The sequence below is a fragment of the Chanodichthys erythropterus genome, chromosome 14 (assembly GCF_024489055.1).
Source record: "Chanodichthys erythropterus isolate Z2021 chromosome 14, ASM2448905v1, whole genome shotgun sequence".
Lineage (NCBI taxonomy): Eukaryota > Metazoa > Chordata > Actinopteri > Cypriniformes > Xenocyprididae > Chanodichthys > Chanodichthys erythropterus.
The window spans coordinates 31,176,269-31,190,928 of record NC_090234.1 but is presented as its reverse complement, the minus strand read 5'-3'; the positions used below and the strand labels follow the sequence as shown (position 1 = coordinate 31,190,928).

The 14,660-nt window shown below is 36.6% G+C and overlaps 1 protein-coding gene across 4 annotated transcripts in view; it reads left to right on the top strand.

Annotated features, from left to right (window-relative positions):
* Positions 1–14,660, top strand: part of nalcn (sodium leak channel, non-selective) — a 127,758-nt gene that overhangs the window by 63,962 nt on the left and 49,136 nt on the right. For 3 of the 4 annotated variants that reach the window (XM_067408938.1, XM_067408936.1, XM_067408935.1), the window contains exons 14-16: positions 3,497–3,688; positions 4,763–4,900; positions 7,441–7,515. In XM_067408938.1, coding sequence (XP_067265039.1) covers positions 3,497–3,688; positions 4,763–4,900; positions 7,441–7,515 — 405 coding nt within the window. Of the gene's footprint in view, positions 1–1,319; positions 1,488–3,496; positions 3,689–4,762; positions 4,901–7,440; positions 7,516–14,660 lie in introns of all 4 variants that reach the window. The other variant, XM_067408939.1, reaches the window with a different exon arrangement.

Below are 14,660 nucleotides of genomic sequence, written 5' to 3'. Positions count from 1 at the left end.
TGCGTCAGCAGATCAGATTTTTGCTGAAAGCTGATATATACATATCCTCATCACTTTCTGTCACCCTTAAAAACCCTGAGATTAAATCAACTGAGTGACAACGTGGGCGCAAACAGCTTGTGGGCAACACTCCATTTTAGCAAGTGCCGGGCGGGTATATGTGTGTGTATATGTGTCCTGTTTGCCACGCACTGCCTCTGCAATCAGTATGCAGGTGGCACAGTGGAAACAAAGACAGACAGAGGAGTGTGGCCACCCGCCCACTCCAAGCTGAAAGACAGAGATAAGGAGGAAAAGGCACCCCACATATTCACAGGCCGATCCATCTCATCATTAATCCATGCTGCTCTTTATTTGGATCGGACCAAATGGGGGAAAACTGGGGAAACACTAGCTTTATTTTCCATCTTCTGTTGACATTCCTGTGCCTTAAAGAGATAGTTCACCCAAAAATAAAAATTCAGTCATTAGTTGATCACCCTCATGTTGTTCCAAACCCGTAAGACTTTCATTCATCTTACCGAACACAAATCAAGATTTTTTGGATGAAATCTCATAGACAGCTATGCAACTGACACTTTGAAGCTTCAAATAGTTCATAAAGTGACCGTAAAACTAATCCAGATGAATTGAGCAATTTAGTCCAAATTTTTAGAAGAGACAGAATCAGATTGAATTTAGGCTTTTATTCACATATGAATAAAACAAACCTCTTGCGGAAGCTCAAACGTGCTGCGTAACGCATGAGAATGAACCTCATTGGTTATCACACGTCAAGCAAACATTTATCATTACTTAATATGTGAGTTGATGAATGTTTATATGTGAATATAAGCTTAAATTCAAAATCTTTTCATCATATAAAGCATTTGTGTCTCTTTAGAAAATGTTGAATCATATGAAATAGTTTTACAATCTCTTGAAGCATCAAAGTGTCAGTTTGCGTAGCTGTCTATAGAGGAACAGAAAGCTCTCAGATTTCGTCAAAAAGATCTTTATTGTGTTCCGAACATGAATGAAAGTCTTACAGGTTTGTAACAACATGAGGGTGAGTAATTAATGACAGGATTTTTATTTTTGGGTGAACTATCCCTTTAATGCATCTCCCTTCCTATGTGTCTTATAAATGAAAATCAAAGTTATTGTGAATGGAAATGGTTCTTCAGCCCCCTTTGTTTGAATGTGCATGTATTCACATACGTATTCCCTTTGCAGAAACTAAGGGCTCTAGGGACACTTAAAAAGCAATTACTAAGAAATGGGCACACAAGGAACAGCTCTCCATTATCATATTTCCTGCCTCTTTCTGCTGCTTTCAGGTCGCCTTCACTGTGCTGTTTGATTTGGAGGCTCTGCTGAAAATCTGGTGTTTGGGCTTCACTGGCTATATCAGTTCCTCTCTACACAAGTTTGAATCACTGCTAGTAGTGGGCACCACCCTGCACATCTATCCTGATCTCTACCATTCGCAGTTCACCTACTTCCAGGTCAGAGACAGTTACTGATCCATAGATCATATGGAACTAGTCATTACTGAAATTTATCATGCAAGTATTCAAGAAAATCTGCATGTTCCTGAATACTGCCTAAATTAATCTATGGTGTAGCATTGGAAGCTTATAATGTGAGACCAGTAAAAACATGGTGTGTTTTAGTAACTTTTGATAGTAGAGATTCATCAGTACTGTCATCTACCAACATGTCACCGTGCTGAATTAAGACAAAATGGCAAAGTTTTCAAATCAATAAGCTCTCTATCCATGTTCAAACTGCGCAGGGCTGCGTTTCTCAAAAGCATTGTGAGCTTAGTTGATCGTAGAGACCATTAGTGGTAATGGTTCTATGATCTACTTAGGCTTACAATGCTTTTGGGAAACACAGCCCAGATTAGTTGTTAGATATTATTGAATCTGATAGCAGCTTTTTGACAAATTATGCACAGAAAAAAAATATACTGTATATATTTTTTATTATAGTGAGACATGTGCAGCCACAGCATTGTAAAAGGCTCCCTGCATGAGTGCAGCACCTGCTAGATTCTGAGATGCTAATCATGCACTGACGCAAAGCAATAATGCATACTGGTGGCCATGGCAGAGCTGTTTTCATACATCTCCATGCAGCTGCAGGGAATGGGAATGGATGAAACCCGCTCACGTTGACAAGCCTCATTAAGGACACAACCTGCGCTCTCCCTCCAGTTTTCTCTCAGCAGGAGGGGCGGAGCTCCAACCGTGAATATTCATATCTGGGCTCATTATGAAGCTGCCTTGAAAAAAGACACATGATTCACCATGAGCAGTCACCATGTTAAATTTGATTTGTAAATAGCATTCTATATTTTCCCATCATTAGTGAAATGAGTCATTGTCGCAAATAGAAATGCCTGTCTTCAAACTCATATTCTAAAACTTTTTGAACTTTTTTCTTTGTATTATTAAATATTTTATAATCAGTTTTTACAGCTTATATTTACATTTTCTACTTAGACATTCCTTTCTTGAAGACATTTTTTTGTACAAATATGACTTTTGTACACATTGTATTAGTGGCATGTAGCTGCATTGTGTGTGTAATATGTTGAGGTCATAAGTTTACATACACCTTGCAGAATATGCAAAATGATAATAATTTAATGCACAGTTTTACTGTTCAAGCTCCTTACTAGAAAGACCTGTCATGTTCTTTTAGTGTAAAGGTCAAACTAATCCTTTGAGTTCTGGTTTGCCATGTACAACAAGTCTTACATTTCTTAGAGAGCCTAATTAGAACTCGATTTCCATTGGTTCTTAAACTACACAGTAAGAAATCTCTTGAAAAGTGTCCCCGAATAAAGCTTTTTACCTTCCTTGGGAGAATTTTTGTTTGCATTTCTGTATTTGGCAGATGCTTTTAACCAAAGCAACTTGTGAAATAGTTCCAAAAAAAATTAAAACTGTCGCTCAACACTAATAGATAAGCACTGTCGTTTTAAGTCTCTCAAGTAACAAAACCCTAAAAAAGCACATTTGTTGATATGCTTGTTGTGCAGAAGACCTTTTCCTGTGGAATACTGGATGGTTTTTCTAGGTTTAAAAGTAACAACAGCAGGAGGACTCTCAGGTCGCATTCTGCTAGAAGCAAATGGATCAATATCCATTCTCTGCTTTTGATCAAAACTCAACCTAGATGCATCATTGCTTGAATTTGTTGTCACCAAAGTACTTTAGTAACTGCTTGAGCAACAATGCAATTTGTTACCAAGTTACTCTGGGAAGAAGCCAATATCAGCATTTGCTCATTAAAAATCAATAAAACAAACACCACTATGCTCTGTAGCCCTTCTTCTTGTGATAGTTTTGATGATAATATTTGTGCCAAAATTGTGTAATGAAATGCTTTGGGGGATATATTGGTTGGTTAGTGCTTTGATAAATTAATTTATCATTCCAAGCTTAATCAAATATTAAGTTTGTTGATTTAATAAAATGAAAATGTTCTTCCATCTTTCCTGCAGGTGTTGCGAGTGGTTCGTCTAATAAAGATCTCTCCGGCACTGGAGGATTTTGTGTATAAAATCTTTGGTCCAGGGAAGAAACTCGGCAGTCTAGTGGTGTTCACTGCCAGTCTGCTGATAGTGATGTCTGCCATCAGTCTGCAGATGTTCTGTTTTGTGGAGGACTTGGATCGTTTCACCACATTTCCACGGGTAAAGCTCCCTCTTTCTGGAGACACAGAAAGCAGTTGTGGATCAAAAGATGAAACGTTTTTGAAATCTGTGACTTTTGATTGGAAATTTTTGTAGATGTTAAAATACTTACAATTATCACGTCAGAAAAAAGTTAAATCTAGAAAAGATTTCAGAAACCATTGTGAACCAAAATATCTCTAAATCTATTATAATACCTAATTTGTCAGTAGATGTAAGACTCTCTTCCAAGTTTTTTGATAAGATGTGCTCATGAGAGGGGTTCTCATTAGTGGTGTCTTTTTATCCTCAGTTATTAGTGGGACTCCACTGATCCCAATGCGTACTGGGATTTGGAGGGGCTCACATAAACAGATGACGCTCATTTCCAAGGCGGGTGGCACGATAACCATTGAAGATAATGATGTTTACCCAGCTCCCTTGTCAATAGACCTGTTGCAAAATTATCTTCCTCTGCAGTCACTCAGAGACAGTGTGACTGTAACCAGGCTTGGGACCAGCTGGGTTTAGCCCTTCATTTGACTTCCATGGAAAAATGACCATGAAAATGTGGTCTCATATCTCCGCAGGATTCAGAGACCTGGGGTGCACTGTTTTTTTGTTTTGCTTTCATTTCAGGGAATGTTGTGCTCTGCCTTGTCTTATTTTTGTCGCAGCATTGTTACTCAAAAATCCTTGTATATACATGAGAATATATTTAGAAAAAGCAACAAATGTAAAATTCTTATTACTGTAGTTTTCAAATTTCCATTTTTTGGGGTGACTGGAGGAGCCAAATCGGAGTCAGGACAATTAGTGTCAACTGTCAAATTCATTAATGTCTGTTATGTCTATTAAAAGACTAGTTCAACCAGACATAATGTTTTTTTCACCCCCATATTGTTCCAATTGCATATGACTTTCAGAATATCCAGATTGACTGGGGCTGCCATAAGTTGTCCAGATGACTTATATGAAGCCATTCTGATTAGCATATTTAAATTTATTTGAGTAATTTGACTTAGTATTGTTGCTTTCTGATAAAAGAGAAATAAAAGAATACAGGCTGATCATTTCTCTGTTTCTGTCCTGTAGGCATTTATGTCCATGTTCCAGATTCTTACTCAGGAGGGTTGGGTGGATGTCATGGACCAAACACTGGTGGCAGTTGGACAGATGTGGGCTCCAGTGGTGGCCATATACTTCATTCTCTACCACCTCTTTGCCACACTGGTAAATATGATTTGCTGTGCTTTTTCTGTAAGATAAAACAAAAGGGATTCTATAGAGTGACATATTTTTGTAGGCCAACCCAGAAGTTAGCATCACCCTGGTTCCTGGTTCCAATTTTTCCACTGGCTTTTGGATTACTGACAAAAGTTTATGATACTTACACATCTTTTTCATCACAATAATCTTCACAAATAAACACAACTTTTTTTTTTTTCAATTACCAGAGATAAAAAGATAAACATAGACTATAAATGAACCATGGTGATATGACTTAAACATCACATCAACTCTTTCAGTCTTTATTTGCAAACACGCTTTCCCTGAAAGTTTAAGTTAGAATAGTTTGCAAGACTGCAATTATAAACAATGAGGCTGTGAAATTGAACTAGCGAGTTCGCCATGATGATGTTTGATATCCCCGGAACCTTTGTAGTCCAATTGAGCCACTTGTTAGCAACGCCTTTTCAAAACATATAAAGAATCACTGATGTATTTTATGCTGTGGAATAAAATGTGAAAATATCTTAAGCTTGTGTTAACCTCAGACCTTATTTCAGGCATTTAACCAAACCCATTGGCACCAGGACTAAAATGCTAACTTGTTTCTGAGTTTTGGCCTACAAAAATATGTCATTCCTGCAGTACTCTATACTCAGTGGGGTCTGAGACCACAATGAAAATCTGTTTTAAAATGTAATTCTGGAAACTAATATAAAATCAAATAAAATAAAATGATAATAATGATAATAAATGTATCAGCACACAGTTGTTGCTCTGGCACCTTTGGGGCAAGGTAAAAATATGAGAGCATGTGGTCATAGGATTTACAAAGGGTTTACACTTAAAAGATAGCCAGCAGTGTGCGATGCCTGAAGCCTGTTCTACCTCATCACTTTTGCCATTCATTTCCATTATGGCTTCCTATAAAGGCCCCCAGTTCTATGTGTTGCACATTCTCTATGTTTTCAGGGACACAGCAGCAAAGCAAATGCATCTAAAATGAAGACAGCTTGTGTTTGTGCCACTGGGAGCCAACCAGACTATTAGAAAATGAATCATCCTTCATCCTCCTTTCCTTTTCTTGATCTTCTGGCTTACCTAGTCATCAAGTGAACATATTCAGAGATCCTGCAGCAGGTTGGATGTTAGTGAGAGCAGTTTTCCTACCTCTAATGACCAGTTTTGTGTGGTTTGCAGAGATGTGGCACTCTAGCTGATGTCTAAGGTACTCAGGTACTTAGTGCATGTGAATAAAGGCGATCAGTCTGTGTGTAGGACTTTCTGTAGAACAGAAATTGAGAACTGCCTGCTATGTTAGGCAGAAATTATAAGGACCTCAAGGGGGAAATCCTGGTTTGTTTTGTGACTATCAAACTGCTTGTAGCCTGAAAAACTCACTGTGATTCAAGTAGTGTATAGACTGGACATGGATAAATTCCTGTGCTGCCTCCCAGCCATCAACAGAAAGAAGAGGAACAATACTTGCTTAGGAAATATGGCAGTGAAGTGCCTCTGGAAATATCCTACAAAATACAACACACATGAATTTTCCAATTGTCACACCTGACATCACACTCCCTTCACCCATATTTTTATCTTTAAAAAACATGTCTTTGGGGCATTTCACAGCCACATCAAGGCCCCTGTCACTCCCCATTATAGATACTACAAGCAAACATTTAGACATTGGTGTCTTGTTGTTGATGTTGATCTTGTTGTTTTTATTTGAACCAACCATTGGAGCAGTTTATTGACATGATGAAACTACACAGTGCAGTGCAATGCACATGTATGCTGTGAAGATAATGAAATATTTGTACATGAAGTACTATAGATCCGTGTTAACCATTTCTTGGAAATGTCCTCTGTGGAGAACAAAATGTACTCTGGTCTTTTGACAAGTTTGAGTGAGAAGCAGCCGTTTAAATTTGACATTTGAATGAGAGCGCACACTAATGACAGAACAGATCGAGCATGTAATCAAGACACGGCTGAATCATTTATTCATTTCCTGTCATAAAAAAAAGAAAAGAAAATATGATGAAGAGAAAAGACGCAATGCCTAATGCATTTGAGGAGCACTTTAGTTTGTCATTTAATATCAGAGCACTGATGACATCTAAGACACAGTCAGCTGTGCATCCATTATTGATCTACTACTGTAAATCATTGTTTTGTTGTTGTCCTGAGCATACATCTACCTCCTGTACCATTTGCTGTGTTTATGTGTTATTGTTGGATCCGAACTACATCTTGGACAGAACTCATGTTTGCATGACAGATTATCTGTCAACATCACCCCATCAGCAAAATAAACCTACAGACAGTGTATGGCAGAGAATATTGAGGCCACATTGCATGTTTGTGTTTTAAAACTGCTGGGACCTTCAGACATTCAATTAAGTGTGTCTGGTGAAAGAATTGTCTTAAATGTCCTCAAATGGTTTATTTAATTTGTCCAGACAGGAGACTAAATGCATTTAAGTGGGTTTTGGCAAAGTGTAATGAAAGATAAATTCAAAATTGCTCTTGTTTTCTAGATTCTTCTGAGCCTTTTTGTAGCTGTTATTTTGGACAATCTGGAGTTGGATGAAGATCTGAAAAAGTTAAAACAGGTAAGACATTGTTCTATTTATTTTGCTTTTATTATTGTTCATAAGTTTAGGATCGGTAAGATTTTTGTAATGTTTGTGAAAGAAATCTTTGAAAGAAGGCTGCCTTTATTTGATCAAAAGTATAGTAAAAAAAGTATAATATTGTGAAATATTACTCTGGTCTTCAGGGTTGCATAATCCTTCAGAAATTATTCTAATATGCTGATTTGGTGACATTTACTAATAAGAACGTAACATTTTATTATTAATGCTTAAAGGTGCCATCAAACATTTTTTTACAAGATGTAATATAAGTCTAAGGTGTTCCCTGAATGTGTCTGTGAAGTTTCAGCTCAAAATACCCCATAGATTTTTTTTAATATTTTTTTTTTAGCTGCCCATTTTGGGGCAAAATTAGAAATGCGCAGATTCAGGCTGCGGCCCCTTTAAATGCTCACGCTCCCTGCCCACGGAGCTCGCACTTGCCTTAAACAGTGCATAAACAAAGTTTACACAGCTAATATAACCCTCAAAATGGATCTTTACAAAGTGTTCGTCATGCATACTGCATGCATGCGTCGGATTATGTGAGTATTGTATTTATTTGGATGTTTACATTTGATTCTGAATGAATTTGAGGCTGTGATCCTTTGCTAACGGCTAATGCTACACTGTTGGAGAGATTTATAAAGAATGAAGTTGTGTTTATGAATTATACAGACTGCAAGTGTTTAATAATGAAAATAACGACGGCTCTTGTCTCCGTGAATACAATAAGAAACAATGGTAACTTTAACCACATTTAACAGTACATTAGCAAACATGCTAACGAAACATTTAGAAAGACAGTTTACAAATATACTAAAATATCATGTTATCATGGATCATGTCAGTTTGCTTGCTTACCTAGTCTGATGATTCAGCTATGCACATCCAGACGTTAATACTGGCTGCCCTTGTGTAATTCCTTTGAACATGAGCTGTATGCAAATATTGGGGGCCTACATATTAATGATCCCGACTGTTACATAACAGTCGGTGTTATGTTGAGATTCGCCTGTTCTTCTGAGGTCTTTTAAACAAATGAGATTTATATAAGAAGGAGGAAACAATGGAGTTTGAGACTCACTGTATGTCATTTCCATGTACTGAACTCTTGTTATTTAACTATGCTGAGGTAAATTCAATTTTTAATTCTAGGGCACCTTTAATATTTCTTATTATATGCTGCATAATATTTTTCATGACTCTTTGATGAATAGACATTTCAAAAGAACATTTATTTAAAATATAAATATGTAACAATGTTAAAGTCTTTACTGTTACTTTTGATAAATTTAATGCATCCATGCTGAATAAAAGTATTAATTTCTTTCTTTCTTTTTTTTTTTTTTTTAAATATTACTGACCCTTTTGAATGGTAGTGCCTGTTTTTGTATTATATTTTGTAGCAGTCAGTAGGTAACATTTTAAACATTTAAACCTGTCCTCCTAGTTTTCTGGGGGAAAGAATTAATACAACTTGTTAAATCCCTCCATTCACTGTCAGACCTACCCTAACTAATAAGATATAGTTTAAAACTAAATTAGCTTGTAATGTACGGAGTTCTGCGTGACATGCAAGTAAAAAAATTTAATTGTCCGCACGATTTACTAATTTATTCCCTCGATTTACTAAATCGTGCGCACGTTTTAGTAAATCGAGGGAACGAATTAGTAAATTGTGCGCATGATTTAGCCTAATATTTTTTTTCTGCATGTCATGTCCAGGGCTCCGTAAAAATAATGCTTTGACAATGTGCTCCCTAGAGTCGCTTAACCATGAAATCATGTCAAAAACACCCAAAAACATTCCTCAACAAGCACGATTATAGCCTTAAAAATGTTTGAAGTGTCTTTCCTGCATTTGAGGAAAATCAGCAAACACGGTGAGCCATGTTAATTAGTACAGTTCTCCATCTTGTTCTCAGTCTATTTTTACTCTTTTATGGGGCTGTGATGCACAGGTAATGATGACTCATAGGATAATTAGCGCGAGAAAGCATGACCCGTTTGGCAAGTGCACTTCAAAAAAAATAAGGCACCTTCTTCATAGGATGCAAATGAACTTCTGCTGCGGCCAAGTATCATAGGAAATGGCTTTTGAAAGCAATTAGAGGTCGGATGTCTCTGTGGATAACAGCATGTCACCTCTCTCCTCGAGCACATCAGCAATGTAGTTCAACAATTGTTGAAAATGTTGAGAGAGGGGGAGAAGGAAGCCAAAAAATAAACAAATAAATAAATAAAGAAAGAAAGAAAACAACGGCTCATCACAATTTGCATGATTACTTTTGCAATTTGTCATAACATTCTGCAGTGTTACAAGATATGCTAGGACAAATTGTAAAAGTAATAGTGTAAATTGAAAGGGAAGGCTACTGGTTTCTTGTGATTTCTCATATTCTCAGTGCTTTTCTCATTCCGAGTAAATTACATGAGCTCTATGGTCCTTCAATCCACCAGGCTGTCAAGCTCCAGGCATCTTCACATGCCCAGATTGGTTATCCCTCAGACACAGCTGACTGATCCATGGTTCCACCTGTAAAATTGCCTATTTTATAGGTGTTTCAAGCACAGATGGGGGCAATCCAAAAATAGAACACTAGATTGTGATTGCTCTCCAAGAATACAGGTGGCTTTTATAAAGCACAATTCAACGGCTGACCTTAATTGAAGCAAAATCAGTTCTAGCTGATGTGGAAAAAATAACAACTGGATGCGTTTTTGTCCTTTCCCTCATAGTGGCTTTATAACAGCTGTCCTAGGTTGTTTTTTTATTTCCATAGGATTTTCCATTGCTGCCCCAGAACCTCTGTCACCTTGTAATAAAGTCATCAGTAACTGTCTCCTAAAAAGTTTGGCCACCTGAAGGATTTCTGAAAATGGAACATTAATCAAGACACTATATTTAACCTTCAATCTGTTGCAGCCTCACAGACATGTTTTTTATTGTAAAGCTTGACAGGAAATTTGTCTGTTTGTCTGTTTGGATAGGCTTAGCTTTGTGTCATTTTAGCACGTCCATACTGAAAATAGAAGCATTCATTCACCACTCATTTTCACTTTACCACAGCCAATAAACAGTTCATTCAAACAATTAACCCAGGGTTATGATGTGTCATGATGTGTTATAATGCATTATTCTCTTTCAAGCCTTATCCCTTTTAATAGCTCAAGGCAGGGTCCAAAATTTTCGCAAGCAATTAATTTTATTTATCTTTTTATTATGACATACTGAATGTGTCTGAATCAATTCAACAAGATTCAGTGTTAAACTAAAGGAAAACGTGACACTGAAGACTGGCGTAATGGCTGCTGAAAATTCAGCGTTGCCATCACATGAATAAATTATATTTTATTATATGAAAATAGAAATCAGTTATTTTAAATTTAAATAATGTCACAGTGTGTGTGTGTGTGTGTGTGTGTGTGTGTGTGTGTGTGTGCGTGTGCGCGCGCGGGCTTGTTCATATGATTTATGAGGACACAGATTTGTATAATGACATGGGTATTACACCGGTATTACAGCATAAATGTGGATTATGAGGACATTTCCTGTGTCCTAATAATTAAAATGGCTTAAAAACCATACTAAACAATGTTTTATTAATGCAGAAAGTTTTCTGTGATGGGTAGGGTTAGTGTAAGGCAGGGGTGTCCAATCCTATTCCTGGAGGGCCACTGTCCTGCAGAGTTCAGCTCCAACCCCTAACACACCTGAACCAGCTAATCTAGGTCTTACTAGGCATACTAGAAACTTCCAGGCACTTCCAGATTGTTTGAATAGCTCTATTTGTAAATAATTAATCATTCTAGGATGATTGGGGTAATTTTGTTTGGGATTGAATCTGCATAGAAAATAATATACAAATTACAAGCATAGATAAATACAGCTGAACAAAGATACAAACAAAATAAGCAGTGCTTTGTTTTTCAGGTAAATCTAACAGTATTCAGGTACAAAAATTGAATAATCAAATGTATAATAACACTGCACATTTTCTCTCTCTTTTTTGTTGTTTGATTAACATTGATGACACAAACAGCTGCGGGTATATAGGCTGCTGTCACTTTAAGACAATTGCACGAATCCATTATAATGATCCAATATATGCATAGTTATATGTATAGCTAGTTTGTGGTCAGGATGTTTTTTTTTTCTTTCATCTCGTTTCATGCTAGAAATGTCAGACATGAACATCTCTAGGGACAGTAACAGTATCTCACTTTGATTGATAATACTTTGTAAAGATAATGATAGTATATCAATATAGATAGTAATAGCCATATCATAGAAAAAGCTTTAAACAGATCATCAGTTTAGTGTGATTGTCCCATACAACAAGCAATGGTGGCATATTTATTTTCCGTAAGCAAACTGAACAGCATGTGTCTGTATCCCTCTTTAATTTCCTCAGTGAATAGAACTGTTTCAAAGTGAAAACGGTTCACATGTCTTCAGTCAGGAGGACCTAGTGTGGCACTCCATGATGTTATTTGTTACTGTGGTTTCTAAAGGCTGCGTCAGAATGATTCAAGGCTCAAGGATATGCTTGTAGTGTGGCTTGTTGGACTCATTTATTCAGATCTTTGAATGGGCCATATCTGTATTCATTGATATTGACTACGATAACTGATATTTTTGGCATACAGTAGCTGGCAGCTAAGAATGCAAATGTTCAAACCTAAAGTTTGAGCATCTATTATTGCTCTGAGACGGAGGACTGAGATGATGACTCATAACTTGTTGGAACATCACATAGATTAATTTTGGTAACACTCCAAATGAGGGTAGTCAGTATTCCTGCTTCTGTATACCCTTCAAAGGACAAGACTGGCCGGTAAAAGCATGCATTTAAGGTGAAAATACAGTTTAGAAATGCATTAGTGTGGAACATTAGGTTAAAATAGCATGCCATATCTTTTATAAACTATATGACTCATTTAAACCAGCTCCTACTAATGGAAAGTTGTTTGTTGTCTTCTTTATTTCATTTCATTTCATAATCCAGTAAACCATCTTAGGCTTTTTTTTTTTTCTTTTTCCAAAGGGAAAGCTAAGAATTTGGCTTAAATTGACCTGCTTTTACCTCACAAAAGTTCTTCAAACAGAAAACAAAGCCATTTTCATCCATTTTTTTTTCTCACATGTGTATTAAGCCTGACTCATACAAGATTATTTTTAGAATTGCTCTGAATAATCTCAACAAGGTTTGCCCTCTGTGCCATCACAGGTGTTGAGAAAGAACAGTCCAACAGAAATGGTATTTACCAAACAACGAGGTAATCAATCCGATTTTTCCATGGTAACATTCGTCATCATTTGCTGATTGCAGTACATGGGATTCATGAAAATGGCTTGCATCTGTCAATACTGGCAGATGATTTGTCTTCATTTGAAGTACATTTCAAAGCCATGGACACAAATGGCTTGGACATTTGTGGATTAGCAGGCATTGATGGATAGACACAGGTTAGAGTTCTCGCTTTATGGCCCCAGAAGGGCCATTTTGACTCTGTCCACAAGCCTCGACTCACTACAGCACAACTTCGTCAGAAACTGGTTCCCTCAGCAACAACACAGGTCACAGATGCTTAGTGTTTAAGCCATAGCTCCACATCATATCCTCATCTGTGGTTTGCAACAAATGGGTACAGGAGCAGGAAGGAGATACTAGAAACAACCGCCACCGGGGTGAAGGAAAGACCTCGGAAATTGTACACAACCCTGTACAGACGTCTCCTCTTTGTAAGCGTAGATTCAATTTGTCAGGCATCACGGCAGGCACCTGCATACGCACACAGAAAGGATCATTAGCAATTAAACCCGACAGGATAAGAGGAGGGAGAGCTAATGAATATCCAGTGCGTTCCACACGTTACAGATCAGCCAGTGATAAAAGGAAGTGTTTAATGAGCTTCCCTCTTCCCTCTGTCCGGACTTGTACGTACCTGCTCAGGCTGCACTCTGCTCCTCGATTGAAATAATGCTTTTTTTCCCATTAAATTACATTTATAATTTTTAATGAATTGTTCAGACAGCTTTGCATATGAGGTGACATGATGACTGAGAGTTGTTTTCTTTTTTTCAAATAATAAATTGTTTTCAAATATTTTGATGCCAAGGATCATTAAATATGACTTTATACACTAAGATTAAGATTTTTTTTTATGTTTTGCTCAACAAGGCTGCAATAATTTGATTTAAAAAAAAATACAGGAAAAACAATATTATTGTTAAATATTATTACAATTGAAAATAACTATTTTCTATTTTAATAGTTATGTCATTTATTCCTGAGATGACACAGCTGAATTTATAGCAAGGTTTACTCCAGTCTTCAGTGTCACATGATCCTTCAAAAATCATTCTAATATGATGATTTGGTGCTCAACTAACATTTATTATAAATGTTGAAAACAGTTGTGTTGCTTAAAATTTTTGTAGAAACCATGCTACAGTTTTTTTTCATGATTCTTTGCTGAATAGAAACAGCATTTATTTGAAATAGAACTTTTTAACAATGTAAAACTCTTTACTGTAATTTTTGATCAATTTAATTCAAACTTGCTGAATAATTAAGTCTTTAAAAAAATCTTACTGACACCAATTTACAGTACTAAAGGATAGTGTATATTTTAACAAAAAGCAACTACACATTTTCCTGTATGAAAACCGATTATACTGTGTGAGAAAAATATTGTGTGATAAACACATTTTGTTTTCTCAATTAAATAATTAACTTTTATATTGTCTGGCAAATTGTTGGTATTTCTACCAAGATTAATACTTTTCACAAAATACGACGGAATTCGGTTGACCGAAATGTTTCAAAGTATGAGGATTTATAAATTTTTTTAAATGAATATCTACCTTAACGTAAATACTTTTTTTTTCAGCCTAATTTATACTGTGTATATTTGGGTTTAGTTGCCAAGAGTCAAAAGTGCAAAAGTGGTTAGTGGAATTTCAAATGTTGAAAGAACCTTCTAGTAGTACACATCATGACATGAATAAGCCAGTCTCCCTTGTGACACCTGACTGCCATTCGTTACACATCACCTTTTGTGCCACGTCTCCTGATGCAGTCTGTTCATTCGGCCGGTCACGAGTCATTTCCCTC